The sequence below is a fragment of the Bombina bombina genome, chromosome 3 (assembly GCF_027579735.1).
Source record: "Bombina bombina isolate aBomBom1 chromosome 3, aBomBom1.pri, whole genome shotgun sequence".
In the NCBI taxonomy this organism is placed as follows: domain Eukaryota; kingdom Metazoa; phylum Chordata; class Amphibia; order Anura; family Bombinatoridae; genus Bombina; species Bombina bombina.
In genome coordinates, this window is record NC_069501.1 from 359386487 (window position 1) to 359404189 (window position 17703).

The 17703-nt window shown below is 38.1% G+C and overlaps 1 protein-coding gene across 1 annotated transcript in view; it reads right to left on the reverse strand.

Annotated features, from left to right (window-relative positions):
* The window catches only part of MED14 (mediator complex subunit 14), a gene marked incomplete in the record, with an annotated part of 265538 nt that extends 248042 nt beyond the window's left edge, over window positions 1-17496 (reverse strand). Inside the window, 4 exon segments of the mRNA XM_053706480.1 lie at window positions 3740-3913; window positions 5515-5620; window positions 7542-7568; window positions 16594-17496. Coding sequence (XP_053562455.1) covers window positions 3740-3913; window positions 5515-5620; window positions 7542-7568; window positions 16594-16778 — 492 coding nt within the window.
* Between the last annotated feature and the right edge of the window lie 207 nt (window positions 17497-17703).

The following is a 17703-nucleotide window of genomic DNA, read 5'->3' on the forward strand; positions in this document are numbered from 1 at the left end:
AAAACATCTGTTTCTCCACGTTCAATACGCCTTCTCCGCCCACCTCCTACTGCAACTTCTCTCTCAGCTCAAGATTTTGCCAGCTACTTCAATAACAAAATTGACTCCATCAGAAATTAAATCAGGTCTCAACATGCCACCGGTCTCAAACCCCTCAAAACCTCACTATCATCTAAAACCTACATAGCCATAAATGTATCTCTTTTGCCCCTGTTACAGAGGATGAAGTTTCTGCCCTTATACTATACTCTCACCTCCCTACCGGTTCCCTCGACCCCATCCCCTCACAGCTTCTCCCCACCCTCTCTTCTACCCCTACACTCACACAAATCTTCAACCTCTCCCTCAGCACTGGTATATTTCCCTCATCTCTTAAACACGCACTGGTAACACCTATCCTCAAAAAACCTTCTCTCTACCTAACCTGCCCATCCAACTACAGCCATATTTCCCTACTCCATCTTGCCTTGAAGCTTCTCGAAAAGCTAGTATATGTACGCCTATCCCATTCCCTTACACTAAGCTCCCTCCTTGACCCACTGCAATCTTGATTTCGCCCCCACCACTCCACTGAGACAGCAATTGTTAAGATTACCAACAACCTACTTACAGCAAAATCCAAAGGCCACTTCTTTCTGCTTATCCTCCTTGATCTGTCTGCAGCCTTTGATACTGTCGACCACCCTCTTTTGCTACAAACCCTCTAATCCTTCGGCATTTGCGACACAACTCTCTTGTAGTTCTCTTCCTATCTGTCTAACTGTATCTTTAGTGTAGCCTTCTCTGGGGCATCCTCTGCCCCGTTACCACTTTCTGTTGGGGTACCACAAGGCACTGTCCTTGGTCCCCTTCTCTTCTCAATCTACACATCTTTAGGTTCCTTAATAAAGTCCCATAGGTTTCAATACCATTTGTATGCCGATGACACCCAAATCTACCTCTCTGCACCAGACCTATCTTCTTCCTTGCAAACCTGTGTCACCAACTGTCTCTCATATCTCATCTTGGATGTCCTCTCACTACCTTAAGCTAAATCTCTCCAAAACCGAGCTCCTTATTTTTCTCCCCCTTCTTCAAAAATCTCCACCACCAACTTATCTAGAACTGTCAACTCCATCAATACCCCTAACCCACATGCTCGATGCCTTGTGGTCACACTTGACTCAGATCTTTCTTTCACTACTCACATTCAGTCCTTGGATAAAGCCTGCCCCTTCCTTTTTAAAAACAACTCTAAAATTAGACATTTCCTTTCACAAGACACAACTAAGATTCTAATCCACTCTCTCACCCTTTCCCGCCTCGATTATTGCAACTCCATTCTCTCTGGTCTCCCTAGCTGCCGCCTAGCTCCTTTACAATCCATAATGAATGCCTCTGCCAGACTCATGTTCCTTACATGTCGTTCATCTGTTGCACCTCTCTGCCAATCTCTTTACTGGCTTCCTCTTGCCTCCAGGCTTAAACACAAAATTCTCACTCTGACATACAAAGCCCTCAACTGCACTGCTCCCCACTACATCTCAGACCTTGTCTCCAGATACTCTCTCCCTCCAAACCCCTTTGCTCTGCCCACAATCTCGTACTCTCCTCCTCTCTTGTTACCTCCTCACATTACCGTTTAAAAGACTTCTCCAGAATGGCTCCCATCTTGTGGAACTCTCTGCCTCGCTCCACAAGACTCTCTCCTAGTTTTGAAAGCATCAAGCGCTCCCTAAAGACTCTACTATTCAGGGATGCATATAACCAACACTAATCTTTCCTAACTACACTGCTATCCCCTTGAACCCCTTAGCATGTAAGCCTATGAGCCCAGCTGTCTGTAGATCACCCGCATAAGAGCCGATTACAACAGTGAAACTCTCAGCAGGGACCTCTACCCATTTGACCCCCTATAAATGTTACCTTGTATACCGCCTATGTTTATAGTGCTGCAGAATCTGTGGGCGCCCTAAAAATACCTAATATTATTATTATTATTATTATTATTAATAACAACAACATAAGGTTAGGGAAAAAATATCTAGTCCACTCTTAAAAAAACAGATATATACTTAGAGGTTGAATCTTGTACATATCACAATGTATTATATATATTTTATTTATTTTTTCATTTTAAAAAAGGTCCAAAAGCGCTTAAAGGGACACTGAACCCCAAAAAAATATTTTGCAATTCAGATAGAGTGTGCAATTTTAAGCAACTTTCTAATTTACTCCTATTATCAATTTTTCTTCGTTCTCTTGCTATCTTTATTTGAAAAAGAAGGCATCTAAGCTTTTTTTGGGTTCAGAACTATGGACAGCACTTTTTTATTGGTGGATGAATTTATCCACCAATCAGCAAGGACAACCCAGGTTGTTCACCAAAAATGGGCCGGCATCTAAACTTAGATTCTTGCATTTCAAATAAAGATACTAAGAGAATGAAGAAAATTTGATAATAGGAGTATATTAGAAAGTTGCTTAAAATTTCATGCTCAATCTGAATCACGAAAGAAAATTTTTGGGTACAGTGTCCCTTTAAGTACTATACATCAATAACAGGACAAAGCCTTACAGTTATCTATACATTACATATAATTAACAATAACAAGCAATCAGCTAATGATTGTGCAAACAGATAATAATGCACATAAATTCAAATAACTCCAGTCAACCTAGGGCTAAGTGTAAATAATAAGCTTGACACTATATCATGCAAAGCATAGTCCCAAATCACCTGATTTAATACAAACAATCCAAATGATGATGCCTATTAATTCTAGGTTGCATGATCGAATCCACATGAGCCAGGAGTAGTTGTAAGCTTAAAAATAAACATACTGTCCTGAAAAGTGAAAAGTAAAACGTCTGTAGACGTCCTTTAGGCTAAGGATATAACTATGAAACACAATATTATGTGCAGTAGTTCATAAGTGAGAAGAAACTATTTGCTAACCAACAGTTTAATTATTTTTATAACAGATTATATTTATTAATTGCAGCTCTAATCTGAATACTTGAAATAGCACCACTTCCAGGGATGCTTCACAAAATGGACCATTAGGAAGACATTAAAGGGGAAGAAAATGTGAGTGCAATGTCCCTTTTATGCACACCCAGTGAGTGTATACATGACAACTAATGAGTTAGAAATTTAAAGAAAGGAAATGTGTTTATATTCAATTGCCTTTAAAATAAAGCAATGCTAGGTATCAGTTATAGTATGCACCAATGTAGCCATTTATGTGTTTTGAATACAATGAACAAAGTACAATAAAATGTTTCCAGTGGTAGCTTTTCGGAATAAAATAGGCTGTTAAAGGGACACTGAACCCAAATTTTTTCTTTCGCGATTCAGATAGAGCATGCAATTTTAAGCAACTTTCTAATTTACTCCTATTATCAAATTTTCTTAATTCTTTAGGTATTGTTATTTGAAATGCAAGAATGTAAGTTAAGATGTCGGCCCATTTTTGGTGAAAAACCTGGGTTGTTCTTGCCAATTGGTGGATAAATTCATCCACCAATAAAAAAAAAGTGCTGTCCAGAGTTCTAAACCCCCCCAAAAAAGCTTAGATGGATTCTTTTTCAAATAAAGATAGAAAGAGAACGAAGAAAATTTGATAATAGGAGTAAATTAGAAAGTTGCATGCTCTACCTGAATCAGGAAAGAAAACATTTGGGTTCAGTGTCCCTTTAAGTTTACAGAGCAGTGAAAGGTGAGCGTTTTTGTGAGCAAAAGAAACCACACACTTACTCGAATACATGTAGGTAGCCTTGGATAAGATCCTGTAGTGAGCACATCAATTGCATAAGGAATAGCAAAACTAGGCAGACGGGCATGAACAAGAGCATCTCTAGCTAAGGACGCCAGGCGGTCAGCAGTGTCCACAAATAATATTGTTTGCTGATCTAGGAAACTGGAAATCATCTATACAAAAGAAAAATAGACACTCATTAGATTAAACAGAACATACACATTTAATTGCACAAATAAGGGCTAAAGCTGTTGAAAACCAAAAGAAATCAGGTTTAAAATGTAAACAAGAAAATGCAGCATCAGTTCTTACATCAGGTTCCTCAGTTTCTTTTATATATCATTTTTAGTTCGGTACCATTCAGGGTATCATACCTCTGCGGGAATACCTTGGCACATTATAAATAAGGATTATAGTCTTCATGTATACTGCACAATAAATGTACATAACTAAGTTACAGAAGACAAATGTTATGACTAATGTGGGTGTGCCTAATAAAGTGGTAGACAACCATCCATAGTTTTAATTTGTTTTATGGAAAATTATTTTTAAGGGTATGACATTAGGTCAGAAAAATATAAAGAAGAAAATAGAATAAACATCACCAATTATACCTTAAAGGGACAGTCAAGTCCAAAAAAAAAAAAAAACTTTCATGATTCAAATAGGGCATGTAATTTTAAACAGCTTTCCAATTTACTTTTATCACCAATTTTGCTTTGTTCTTTTGGTATTCTTAGTTGAAAGCTAAACCTAGGAGGTTCATATGCTAATTTCTTAGACCTTGAAGGTCGCCTATAATCCAAATGCATTTTGACAGTTTTTCACCACTAGAGGGAGTTAGTTCATGTGTTGCATATAGATAACATTGAGCTCATGCACGTGAATTTACCATGCAGTGAGCACTGATTGGCTAAAACGCAAGTCTGTCAAAAGAACTGAAATAAGGGGGCAGTCTGCAGAGGCTTATACAAGGTAATTACAGAGGTAAAACATGTATTATAACTGTGTTGGTTATGCAAAACTCGGGAATGGGTAATTAAGGGATTATCTATCTTTTAGAACAACAAAAATTCTGGTATTGACTATCTCCTTAAATATCAAATTCCAATATCTTAAATTTGTTTTCTTAAAATGCAAGAAGCTGTGAAAATATTAAACAAAAGGTTGCCAAAAAAGTATACTAGGCCTTCACAGATTATAGCAATATTTTACAGAACAATTACCATGGAAAATACCATCTTAAACATCAGGATGAATGAGCCCTTAAAGGGACAGTCAAAACAAGAATTTTTGTTGTTTTAAAAGATAGATAATCCCTTTATTACCCAATTCCCCAATTTTTCATAACCAGCACAGTTATAATACACATTTTACCTCTTTAATTACCTTGTATTTAAGCCTGTGCAGATTGCCCCCTTATTTCAGTTCTTTGGACAGACTTCAGTGCTCACTCCTCGGTAAATTCATGTGCGCAAGCTCAATGTTATCTATATGAAACACATGAATTAACGCCCTCTAGTGGTCAAAATGCATTCAAATTAGAGGCAGCCTTTAAGGTCTAAGAAATTAGCATATGAACCTCCTAGGTTTAGCTTTCAACTAAGAATACCAAGAGAACAAAGCAAAATTGGTGATAAAAGTAAATTGGAAAGTTGTTTAAAATTACACGCCCTATCAGAATCATGAAAGTTATTTTGGACTTGACTGTCCCTTTAACATTCTGCGAGTGAATCCATAAAGGATATGAAAAAAAAATATGGTCACATCTTACCGCACATTTCTCCACCTTTCCTGCGTTGTTTGCCCATTTCACAAGAGCTAATAATCTTACAAAAAGCTGGCGTGTACGACTGGCAAACTGTACAATTTCAATCTTCCTATAGTAAAACAAACAAAAAAAATACATTAGAAAAAAAACGACAGTGGTCATTCTTATATGCAGGTACGGTGCAGCTTTACATTTTGAGTTACATTCCTGTTTGTCTACTAAACCTACCATTCAATCTTTTTTTTATTGGAAGTTATACAGCTTCTACAATTCAAAATATGATTACACAAATCTATAAATGGCAGCTGAACAGCCCCTTTATTTGGAAAAGGACAAATTAAACAGCCTGAAGCATTCTAGTTGAACTGACAAAGCCAAAATTAAACTTTCATAGTTTAGAAAAAGCATGTACATTTAAATAACTCTCCAACTTACTTATGTTAACAAAATTTGCATTGCTCTCGTAGTATCCTTTGTTGAACAGTAAATCTAGATAGGCTCATAGGGCCTTGGGGGTATGCACATATCCTCAGCACTCTATGACAGCAGTATTCTCAATGTACAACACTGTTACAAAACAATGTTGCAAATCACTGCTGCCATAGTGTACTAGAGACATGTAAAAGGCTGTGAGCTCCTATGAGCCTACGCAAATTTACTCTTCAACAAAGGACAAAGCAAATGTAATAATAGAAATAATTGGAAAGTTGCTTACAATGACATGCTGTGTAAGAATCATAAAAATGCAATTTTGATTTCACGGTCCCTTTAACCCTTTCATGATAGGGATCGGGTCACGGGAGCGTCCCTATGAAGCAAGGCACGCCCTCCAGACCGCGATCCCATCCAAGAAGCGCTGTTGGCTTCAGGACAGCCAAACGGCTCAGACATTCTATTCCGCCCTAACAGCGCTAAAGCCCGGCACAGTTAGGATGGAATAGAACGCTGCAGCGGCACTAAAAGGTTAAATAAATACAAATAAAAGCCAATAATCAACAAAACACAACCTTGCTCACGGGAAAAGGGCCATAAAACACGCTGTAATTAAAAGATTTTACCGTTGTCTTTGCCTTGCAATAAATCTACATACCAGTCAACTATAGACATTTTCAGAACAGTTGAACACCCTGTTTTTTAAAGATTAACTTTCCCCACCACTTGGCTTATGTTGAGGAGACAATCTGGAGTCGTTACTGTAGTAAGGCTAATCAATATCATTTTGTTAGCAAAACGTGCATTGTTTTATAGTTCCTTATCTCATCACCTCTGTTGAGGTCAATAAAGGGATAGTGGCAGAGCTAGGCTTCTGAAAACGGAATTGTACACTTTCAACTCTCAGAAATGGAAAGCCCACAAATATCAGGGTTTAATTAGAGGAAAGTGAGTAAAATAAATATTAAAGGGACAGTCTGCAATATATTTTTTATGGTTTTAAAAAGGTAACCCTTTTATTACCCATTCCCAAGTTTTACCTCTGATTACCTTGTATCTAAGCATCCTCTGACAGCCCTGATCACCTGACTTTTTTTTAAATTTTTATTATCTATTAAATTGCATTTAGTACTGTGTTGTGCTAAATCTTAAATAACTCTTTGGGCATGAACAGATTGTTATCTATATGGCCCACATGAACTAGCAGTCCCCTGCTGTAAAAAAAAAAAATGTTATAAAGAATATTAATATATCAATGTTGGTTGTGCAAATCTGGGGAATGGGTAGTAAAGGTGTTATCTTTCTTTTCAAACCATAACAATTTTAGTGTAGACTGTCCCTTTAAAAGCAAATTGACACTTTTTTTACTTTGCAGAAAATTTGATAATAGGAGTAAATTAGAAAGTTGCATGCTTTTTTTACTTTGCATAATAAAATATTTTATATTTCAATTGCAACGGGCTGAAAGTACAGTGCAGCCCTTAAGAAAACGTATAGACAACATATGCAGCAATCTACAGTACAATACCTGCCCATCACTGATCAAACTGCATTTAAACGATGTAAACACCCCAAAAAACAAGACATAAAGACCTCACCTTTCCATGTCTGTCTTCCTTGGGAGCCTGAGGACAAGACACAAAGACGTTATTAGAAAAAAAAATATTGCAATTTACATGATACATAAATATAAGACACTCTCTTAAACATGGGTGAAAAAGTTATAAACGAAGCAAGAAAGAGCATATAATAATGCGATTTAGTCACAGTAAAGCAGCCAACGATTTAATCTAGTGTACACACATTGTTGCAGTTGTGCATTTCGTAGAATATAACATTTACCAGTGATCTATGGTAATGATGTTTGCAGTAGGGACGTCACTGCAAGCTTTCATTATCAAACCATAAACAAGGCACTCTGATGTAATTAGTTTCCCCAATGCATCTAAGAGTGTATTAAAAAATGGTATTAAAGTAGGGGATGACTTATTTCAGATACATGCTTTTTGTGAGCCAAAAAAGTAAAAATAATACAGACTATGGCTCTCTTTCTCATAGGATTAGTAAAGCCTTACTTAAAATGTAAGCACATATTCCTGTTTTAAAATAAAAACTACTTTTATTATTATGCCAACATAGAGTTGTACCTGTATATAGTGGGAGCTGTCTTTATAAATGAATAAGAAATCAGCCCCTGATTAAAAAATTATTTCCTACCGGTTTTAACATGAACATGTTTTTAAATCCAAAAAGTTTTTACATAATTGCTAACCACACTGCACAATACAGATACAAAGTAAAAACCTGAGTTTTGAGTGCATTAAAACATTGTTTGCTGCCATTTTTTTCAACAGTCAAACAACCACTATCAAATTGACTTATTTAAAGGAGCCAATCCGGATTTTGTACTGGAATGAACACAACTAGTCACTCATCTTGTTAGTAGAAGTTCCATTGTCTGCTGTATCTGCTGAAGCCATTAGGGACATGTATTAGTATGCAATGTGAATTTACGGATTATTATTATTATTAATAATAACCTAAATTAGATGAGATATGATCAACCATTGTTCTCTCCACTTTAATGAGTAGTCAAGCCTACGCTAAGTCTTAACCCTGACATACATCTAAGGCACGCCACGTTCAGTTATTTTTTGACCCACTCCCAAATACTTTAGACATTATGGTCGATTTTAGCAATTATTAAAGGTGGCCCGAATTTGACTAGAGGCAGAAACTCCGTATTTCTTTTTATTTGCTTTAACCATCTCATGTGAGAATGATTTAATATATAGTTTTCTGATCCCCTCCTGAGGACTTTGACTTCTTTCAGGTCCACCTTACTTGAAATTTATTGACTTTGCTAATGTAATCATCAGTGAATGTTTATATAGCAACACGTCATGTCAACCAATATCGTTTGTTGTCATTCAAGTTTTTTTGTTATGTTCTAATAACACAATAAAAAAAAAAAATTAAAAAAAACCTTAGTTGTGGCAGGCTTTAGCCAAGGACAAAAGATCTGAGTCAAGTGTGACCGCAAGACATTGGACATGTGGGGTAGGGGTAATGATGGAGTTATCAACAGTTATAGAGAAGTTGGGGTTGGAGATTTTTGAAGAAGGGGGAAAATAAGGAGCTCAGTTTTGGAGAGATTTAGCTTAAGGTAGTGAGACGACATCCAAGATGAGATATGAGACAGTTAGTGGCACAGGTTTGCCAGGAAGAAGATAGGTCTGATGCGGAGAGGTAGATTTGAGTGTCATCGGCATACAAATGATATTGTAACATTTGGGACTTTATTAAGGAACCTAATGATGATGATGTGTAGAGTGAGAAAAGAAGGGGACAGAGGACAGAGCCTTGTGGTACCCCAACAGAAAGTGGTAACTGGGCAAAGGATTCCCCGGAGAAGGCTACACTAAAGGTACGGTTAGACAGATAGGAAAAGAACCACGAGAGAACTGGGTCTCAAATGCCAAAGGATTGGAGGGTTTAGAGCAAAAGAGAGTGGTCAACAGTATCAAAGACTGCAGACAGATCAAGAAGGATAAGCAAAGAGAAGTGGCCTTTGGATTTTGCTGTAAGTAGGTTATTGGTAACCTTAACAATTGCTGTCTCTGTGGAGTGATGGGGGCGAAATCCAGATTGCAATGGGTCAAGAAGAGAGTATAGTGTAAGGAAATGGGATAGACGTCCATATACTAGCTTTTCAAGAAGCTTCAAGGCAAAAGTGAGTAGGGAAACAGAGCGGTAGTTGGATGGGGAGGATCGAGAGGTTTTTTTGAGGATAGGTGTGACCAGTGCGTGTTTAAGAGATGAGGAAAATATACCAGTGCTGAGGGAGAGGTTGAAGATGTGTGCGAGTATAGGGGTAAGGGTAGAAGAGAGGGAGGATTATCTAAAAGGGTTTCCACACAGCCTTGTTTGAACATATAGCAATAAACAGAAAACTAGTTCAAACCCATTACTTTATAGAAGCTAGAGTTTTTTTATAGAATCTAAACCTTTAAAAATATAAAATATTAATGTAAACAACTAATAATTTAAAGTGAATGTAAATTTTGATGCTAAAGTGCCCGGTTTTTAAAAATTCAATAAAAAACAGGGGCACTTTAATTCATCAAAATTTACATTTCACTCCTGTTAAAAAAAAAAAAAAAAAAAAAAACACCTTTTAGACTTGACAGCAGATCCAGCTTCCTCCACCCGTCGCAAAGCCTCTTCCTGGATCTAAAATGAGGAATCCGGTTTCCTCCAAGCATGGCATTGAATCAGACACTGATTCCCCCGGGGGGGGGGGGAAGCCATGATTGGAGGATGACCCTTCCATCATTTCTGACATCAGAAATGGATTGCGACGACCGGAGGAAGCTGGAGCAGCTGTCAAGTTTAAAAGGTAAGTTTTTTTTCACAACAGGAGTGAAATGTAAATTTTGATGAATTAAAGTGACCCTGTTTTTAAATAAAAAAAAATTAAAAACGGGCACTTTAGCACCAAAATTTAAAATGCATCTACGTATAGTCTAATGCTAATTTTATAGCTAGCATATATTTACAGTTTAAATTCCCTTTAAAAGTAGTGTAGAAGTAATGTTGCTAGCTGCGCTGGTTTACACTTTGACAACTGTCTCTTAAACATTTCACCACTCATGGTAAGAATGTCAATAGGTATTCACATGCAAATTAGCTACAACAAAATGGATCTATCCTGCTTCCATACTATAACAAAGTAAAAAGCTACTATTATAGCATGACTACTAAAACTACTTCAATATAGCAGTAAAGAAACACATATACAATGATCGTTTCTGTAACTGCTGATAAAGTACCAGAATACTGTATGCACTATGTTTAAAAAGATTTGCTATTCAAACATAAACACAAATATTGGAACTTACAGTAGAAGGCCCTGAGCTCATAAGAGTTGTCAATATAAATCAAGTGTCTCAACTTAAATGTATATAATAATCACATTCTGGGTGGTATGCTTGTAAAACCTAGTTTGTGGTTAAACAAAATCTTGGGAACGGTGTAAAAGCCGGAACAGAACGGAACAGGCCGGAACAGGCCTTTTATGTAGGAAATTGATTTAAAATATAATGGGATGTGTTAGAGACTCTTTAGAACAATTTTAGGAACAAGAATATTTGTGATATAATAACTAATTAACCCTTTAACTACCAAAATAGTGTCCGGAACCAAACATAACAGCCCGGAACAGCACCTTCCCAGAAAACCAGATACACCAAATTCACAAGTCACATGTGACTAAATGTAATATGTGTAATCAGCCACAAACCATCCACAGAAACCACATTATATTATCTGTTCCGGCCTTTAATACACTTTTTTATAAAAAGTGACGGAACGGTACCTTCCCAGCAAAATATACAGACCAAATTCACTAGCCACACATAACTAGATGTGATAAGTGTAATCAACCGCAAACCCTCCACAGAAACCACGTACCAATACCCGTTCCGGCCTGCAAAATGCTTTTTCATGAAAAGTGACGGAACAGCACCTTACCAGCAAACAAGATACACCAAATTCACCAGTCACACATGACTAAATGTTATAAGTGGAATCAGCCACAAACCATCCACAGAAACCACATTATGATATCTGTTCCAGCCTTTAATACACTTTTTTTATAAAAAGTGACGGAACGGCACCTTCCCAGCAAAATATATAGACCAAATTCACCAGCCACACATAACTAGATGTGATAAGTGTAATCAACCACAAACCATCCACAGAAACCACGTTCCAATACCCGTTCCGGCCTGTAAAATGCTTTTTCATGAAAAGTGACGGAACGTCACCTTACCAGCAAACCAGATACACCAAATTCACCAGTCACACATGACTAAATGTTATAAGTGTAATCAGCCACAAACCATCCACAGAAACCACATTATGATATCTGTTCCGGCCTTTAATACACTTTTTTTATAAAAAGTGACGGAACTGCACCTTCCCAGCAAAATATACAGACCAAATTCACCAGCCACACATAACTAGATGTGATAAGTGTAATCAACCACAAACCATCCACAGAAACCACGTTCCAATACCCATTCCGGCATGTAAAACGCTTTTTCATGAAAAGTGACAGAACGGCACTTTACCAGCAAAAAAGATACACCAAATTCACCAGTCACACATAACTAAATGTTATAAGTGTAATCAGCCACAAACCATCCACAGAAACCACATTATGTTATCTGTTCCGGCTTTAATACACTTTTTTTATAAAAAGTGACGGAACGGCACCTTCCCAGCAAAATATACAGACCAAATTCACCAGCCACACATAACTAGATGTGATAAGTGTAATCAACCACAAACCATACACAGAAACCACGTTCCAATACCCTTTCCGGTTTGTAAAACGCTTTTTCATGAAAAGTGACGGAACGGCACCTTAGCAGCAAACCAGATACACCAAAATCACCAGTCACACATGACTAAATGTTATAAGTGTAATCAGCCACAAACCATCCACAGAAACACATTATGATATCTGTTCCGGCCTTTAATACACTTTTTTATAAAAAGTGACGGAACGGCACCTCCCCAGCAAAATATACAGACCAAATTCACCAGCCACACATAACTAGATGTGATAAGTGTAATCAACCACAAACCATCCACAGAAACCACGTTCCAATACCCGTTCCGGCCTGTAAAATGCTTTTTCATGAAAAGTGACGGAACGTCACCTTACCAGCAAACCAGATACACCAAATTCACCAGTCACACATGACTAAATGGTATAAGTGTAATCAGCCACGAACAATCCACAGAAATCACATTATGATATCTGTTCCGGCTTTAATACACTTTTTTTTATAAAAAGTGACGGAACGGCACCTTCCCAGCAAAATATACAGACCAAATTCACCAGCCACACATAACTAGATGTGATAAGTGTAATCAACCACAAACCATACACAGAAACCACGTTCCAATACCCTTTCCGGTTTGTAAAACGCTTTTTCATGAAAAGTGACGGAACGGCACCTTAGCAGCAAACCAGATACACCAAAATCGCCAGTCACACATGACTAAATGTTATAAGTGTAATCAGCCACAAACCATCCACAGAAACACATTATGATATCTGTTCCGGCCTTTAATACACTTTTTTATAAAAAGTGACGGAACGGCACCTCCCCAGCAAAATATACAGACCAAATTCACCAGCCACACATAACTAGATGTGATAAGTGTAATCAACCACAAACCATCCACAGAAACCACGTTCCAATACCCATTCCGGCATGTAAAACGCTTTTTCATGAAAAGTGACAGAACGGCACTTTACCAGCAAAAAAGATACACCAAATTCACCAGTCACACATAACTAAATGTTATAAGTGTAATCAGCCACAAACCATCCACAGTAACCACATTATGATATCTGTTCCGGCCTTTAATACATTTTTTTTTTATAAAAAGTGACGGAACAGCACCTTCCCAGCAAAATATATAGACCAAATTCACCATCCATACATAAATAGATTTGATAAGTGTAATCAACCACAAACCATCCACAGAAACCATGTTCCAATACCCGTTCCGGACCTGTAAAACGCTTTATCATGAAAAGTGATGGAACAGCACCTTACCAGCAAACCAGATACACCACATTCAACAGTCACAAATAACTAAATGTAATAAGTGTAATCAGCCACAAACCATCCACAGAAACCACATTATGATATCTGTTCCGGCCTTTAATACACTTTTTTATAAAAAGTGACGGAACGGCACCTTCCCAGCAAAATATACAGACCAAATTCACCAGCCACACATAACTAGATGTGATAAGTGTAATCAACCACAACCCATCCACAGAAACCATGTTCCAATACCCGTTCCGGCCTGTAAAATGCTTTATAATGAAAAGTGACGGAACAGCACTTTACCAGCAAACCAGATTTGGTCTGTATATTTTGCTGGGTAGGTTCCGTTCTGTCACTTTTTATAATAAAGTGTATTAAAGGCTGGAACAGATATCATAATAGGGTTTCTGTGGATGATTTGTGGCTGATTACACTTATAACATTTAGTCATGTGTCACTGGTGAATTTGGTGTATCTGGTTTGCTCTTGAGGTGCTGTTCCGTCACTTTTCATGAAAAAGCATTTTACAGGCTGGAACAGATATTGGAACGTGGTTTCTGTGGATGGTTTGTGGTTGATTACACATCACATCTAGTTATGTGTAGCTGGTGAATTTTGGTCTGTATATGTTGCTAGGAAGGTGCTGTTCCGTCACTTTTTATTAAAAAAGTGTATTAAAGGCCGGAACAGATATCATAATGTGTTTCTGTGGATGGTTTGTGGCTGATTACACTTATAACATTTAGTCATGTGTGACTGGTGAATTTGGTGTATCTGGTTTGCTGGTAAGGTGACGTTCCGTCACTTTCATGAAAAAGCGTTTTACAGGCCGAAACGGGTATTGGAATGTGGTTTCTGTGGATGGTTTGTGGTTGATTACACTTATCACATCTAGTTATTTGTGGCTGGTGAATTTGGTCTGTATATTTTGCTGGGTAGGTGCCGTTCCGTCACTTTTTATAAAAAAAAGTGTATTAAAGGCCGGAACAGATATCATAATGTGGTTTCAGTGGTTGGTTTGTGGCTGATTACACTTATAACATTTAGTCATGTGTGACTGGTGAATTTGGTGTATCTGGTTTGCAGGTAAGGTGCTGTTCCGTCACTTTTCATGAAAAAGCGTTTTACAGGCTGGAACGGGTATTGGAACGTGGTTTCTGTGGATGGTTTGTGGTTGGTTACACTTACTACATCTAGTTATGTGTGGCTGGTGAATTTGGTCTGTATATTTTGCTGGGTAGGTTCCGTTCCGTCACTTTTTATAATAAAGTGTATTAAAGGCTGTAACAGATATCATAATAGGGTTTCTGTGGATGATTTGTTGCTGATTACACTTATAACATTTAGTCATGTGTATCTGGTGCTGTTCTGTCACTTTTCATGAAAAAGCATTTTACAGGCCGGAACGGATATTGGAACGTGGTTTCTGTGGATGGTTTGTGGTTGATTACACATCACATCTAGTTATGTGTAGCTGGTGAATTTTGGTCTGTATATGTTGCTAGGAAGGTGCTGTTCCATCACTTTTTATTAAAAAAGTGTATTAAAGGCCGGAACAGATATCATAATGTGGTTTCTGTGGATGGTTTGTGGCTGATTACACTTATAACATTTAGTTATGTGTAACTGGTGAATTTGGTGTATCTGGTTTGCTGGTAAGGTGCCGTTCCGTCACTTTTAATGAAAAAGCGTTTTACAGGCCGGAACGGGTATTGGAACGTGGTTTCTGTGGATGGTTTGTGGTTGATTACACTTACCACATCTAGTTATGTGTGGCTGGTGAATTTGGACTGTATATTTTGCTGGGTAGGTGCCGTTCCGTCACTTTTTATAATAAAGTGTACTAAAGGCTGGAACAGATATCATAATGGGGTTTCTGTGGATGGTTTGTGGCTGATTACACTTATAACATTTAGTCATGTGTGACTGTTGAATTTGGTGTATCTGGTTTGCTGGTGAGGTGCTGTTCCGTCACTTTTCATGAAAAAGCATTTTACAGGCCAGAACGGATATTGGAACGTGGTTTCTGTGGATGGTTTGTGGTTGATTACACTTATCACATCTAGTTATGTGTAGCTGGTGAATTTGGTCTGTATATGTTGCTAGGAAGGTGCTGTTCCGTCACTTTTTATTAAAAAAGTGTATTAAAGGCTGGAACAGATATCATAATGTGGTTTCTGTGGGTGGTTTGTGGCCGATTACACTTATAACATTTAGTTATGTGTAATTGGTGAATTTGGTGTATCTGGTTTGCTGGTAAGGTGCCGTTCCGTCACTTTTCACGAAAAAGCGTTTTATAGGCCGGAACGGGTATTGGAACGTGGTTTCTGTGGATGGTTTGTGGTTGATTACACTTACCACATCTAGTTATTTGTGGCTGGTGAATTTGGTCTGTATATTTTGCTGGGTAGGTGCCGTTCCGTCACTTTTTATAAAAAAGTGTATTAAAGGCCGGAACAGATATCATAATGGGGTTTCTGTGGTTGGTTTGTGGCTGATTACACTTATAACATTTAGTCATGTGCGACTGGTGAATTTGGTGTATCTGGTTTGCTGGTAAGGTGTTGTTCCATCACTTTTCATGAAAAAGCGTTTTACAGGCCGGAACGTGGTTTCTGTGGATGGTTTGTGGCTGATTACACTTATAACATTTAGTCACATGTGACTTGTGAATTTGGTGTATCTGGTTTCCTGGGAAGGTGCTGTTCCGGGCTGTTATGTTTGGTTCCGGACACTATTTTGTTAGTTAAAGGGTTAATTAATTATTATATCCCAAATATTCTTGTTCCTAAAATTGTTCTCTAGAGTCTCTAATACATCCCATTATATTTTAAATCAATTTCCTTCATAAAAGGCCTGTTCCGGCCTGTTCCGTTCCGGCTTTTACACCGTTCCTTCAGAAAATGGGAAAATACTACTATTGGTCTAAATGGGTGGCCTATGTGACAGGAGCATGGCCAATTATTTCTAAAGAGTGTGTGATATTTATGTTAAGGGGAAAATATTTACTACTTACAGATCTGCCAAGACGTTGATCTCCTGATAAGTTCTCTGCAGCAAGAAGTCAATGAGAGTGCTCAGTCGATACCCATGGCTGGCAGCAGTGGCAGCTACAACTGTCCCAGGTGGCGGTGGCTGGGAGGCAGAAGTTGGTCCACCAGCCACCACCAGCTGACTGTTCTCCAGTTGTACAGGAGACATGATTGTGACTTAAGTCCAATGAGCAAAAAGTGCAAAAAAAAATATATAAAATAATAAAACAACCAAAAACTAAAAAAACGACACTACGCTGTCATATAAGAAATACCCCAGATCAAAAATAATTTAACAAAATACATATAGTAAAAACTTTCTAAATTGTAAGTACATAGTAAATAAAAAAAGAAGTGACTGCAAAATGACTTAGTTGCTTGCAGCTATTAAATATACAATTGTATCAAATTGTTATGAAAAGCAAATGTTAATGGACACTCCTTGGGGGAAATAAAGAAACAGAATGATCTCCAGACTATGCAAAAGTCTTGGTATATCCTAGTGTGGTGAGCAAAGAAGAAGGTGTCTTGACACTAGCTCTGGTTTCAGGACAGCAGGTGAGCACAGTTTATCCCTATGTACACACAGTTTTTATTTAAGACTAGCAGGGCTTAGGCGTGGTGGAAGCCAGCCCCGCTGTTCTAATATAGTTGCCAGCCCCGTGTCAGATCCAGGAGCTACCCCTAAGCCATGGAGAAAAAGAATGACTGAATCCGAAAGTGAAGCTGCATGTGCTGTCACTCAGTCTCCCGCTGCTGTAGGCATATCCGGACAACTTCTGTTAAAGGCTGCTGCAGATTAGTGGGGTTTCCAACAGGAAAGCCCCTTCGCTCAGTCCCGGGTACACTCTCTAAGCCAGTCCCGGGCCCTACGAGCGGCCTCCTCCTTCTCGCACCGGAAGGGAATGAGGTGAAAGGCGGAGACTAAACCGGAAGAGAGGCGGTGTTGAGAACGTGGGAATACGCATGCGTGTTGCGTTTCTTGCTCTGTGGTATAAACGCACGTTCCGATACCTGTCACTAGGAATCTTGTACAGCCAATGGAGTGTTAGGTATATTATAGCTTATTGAATAGAGTTTAACCAATTAGCTTC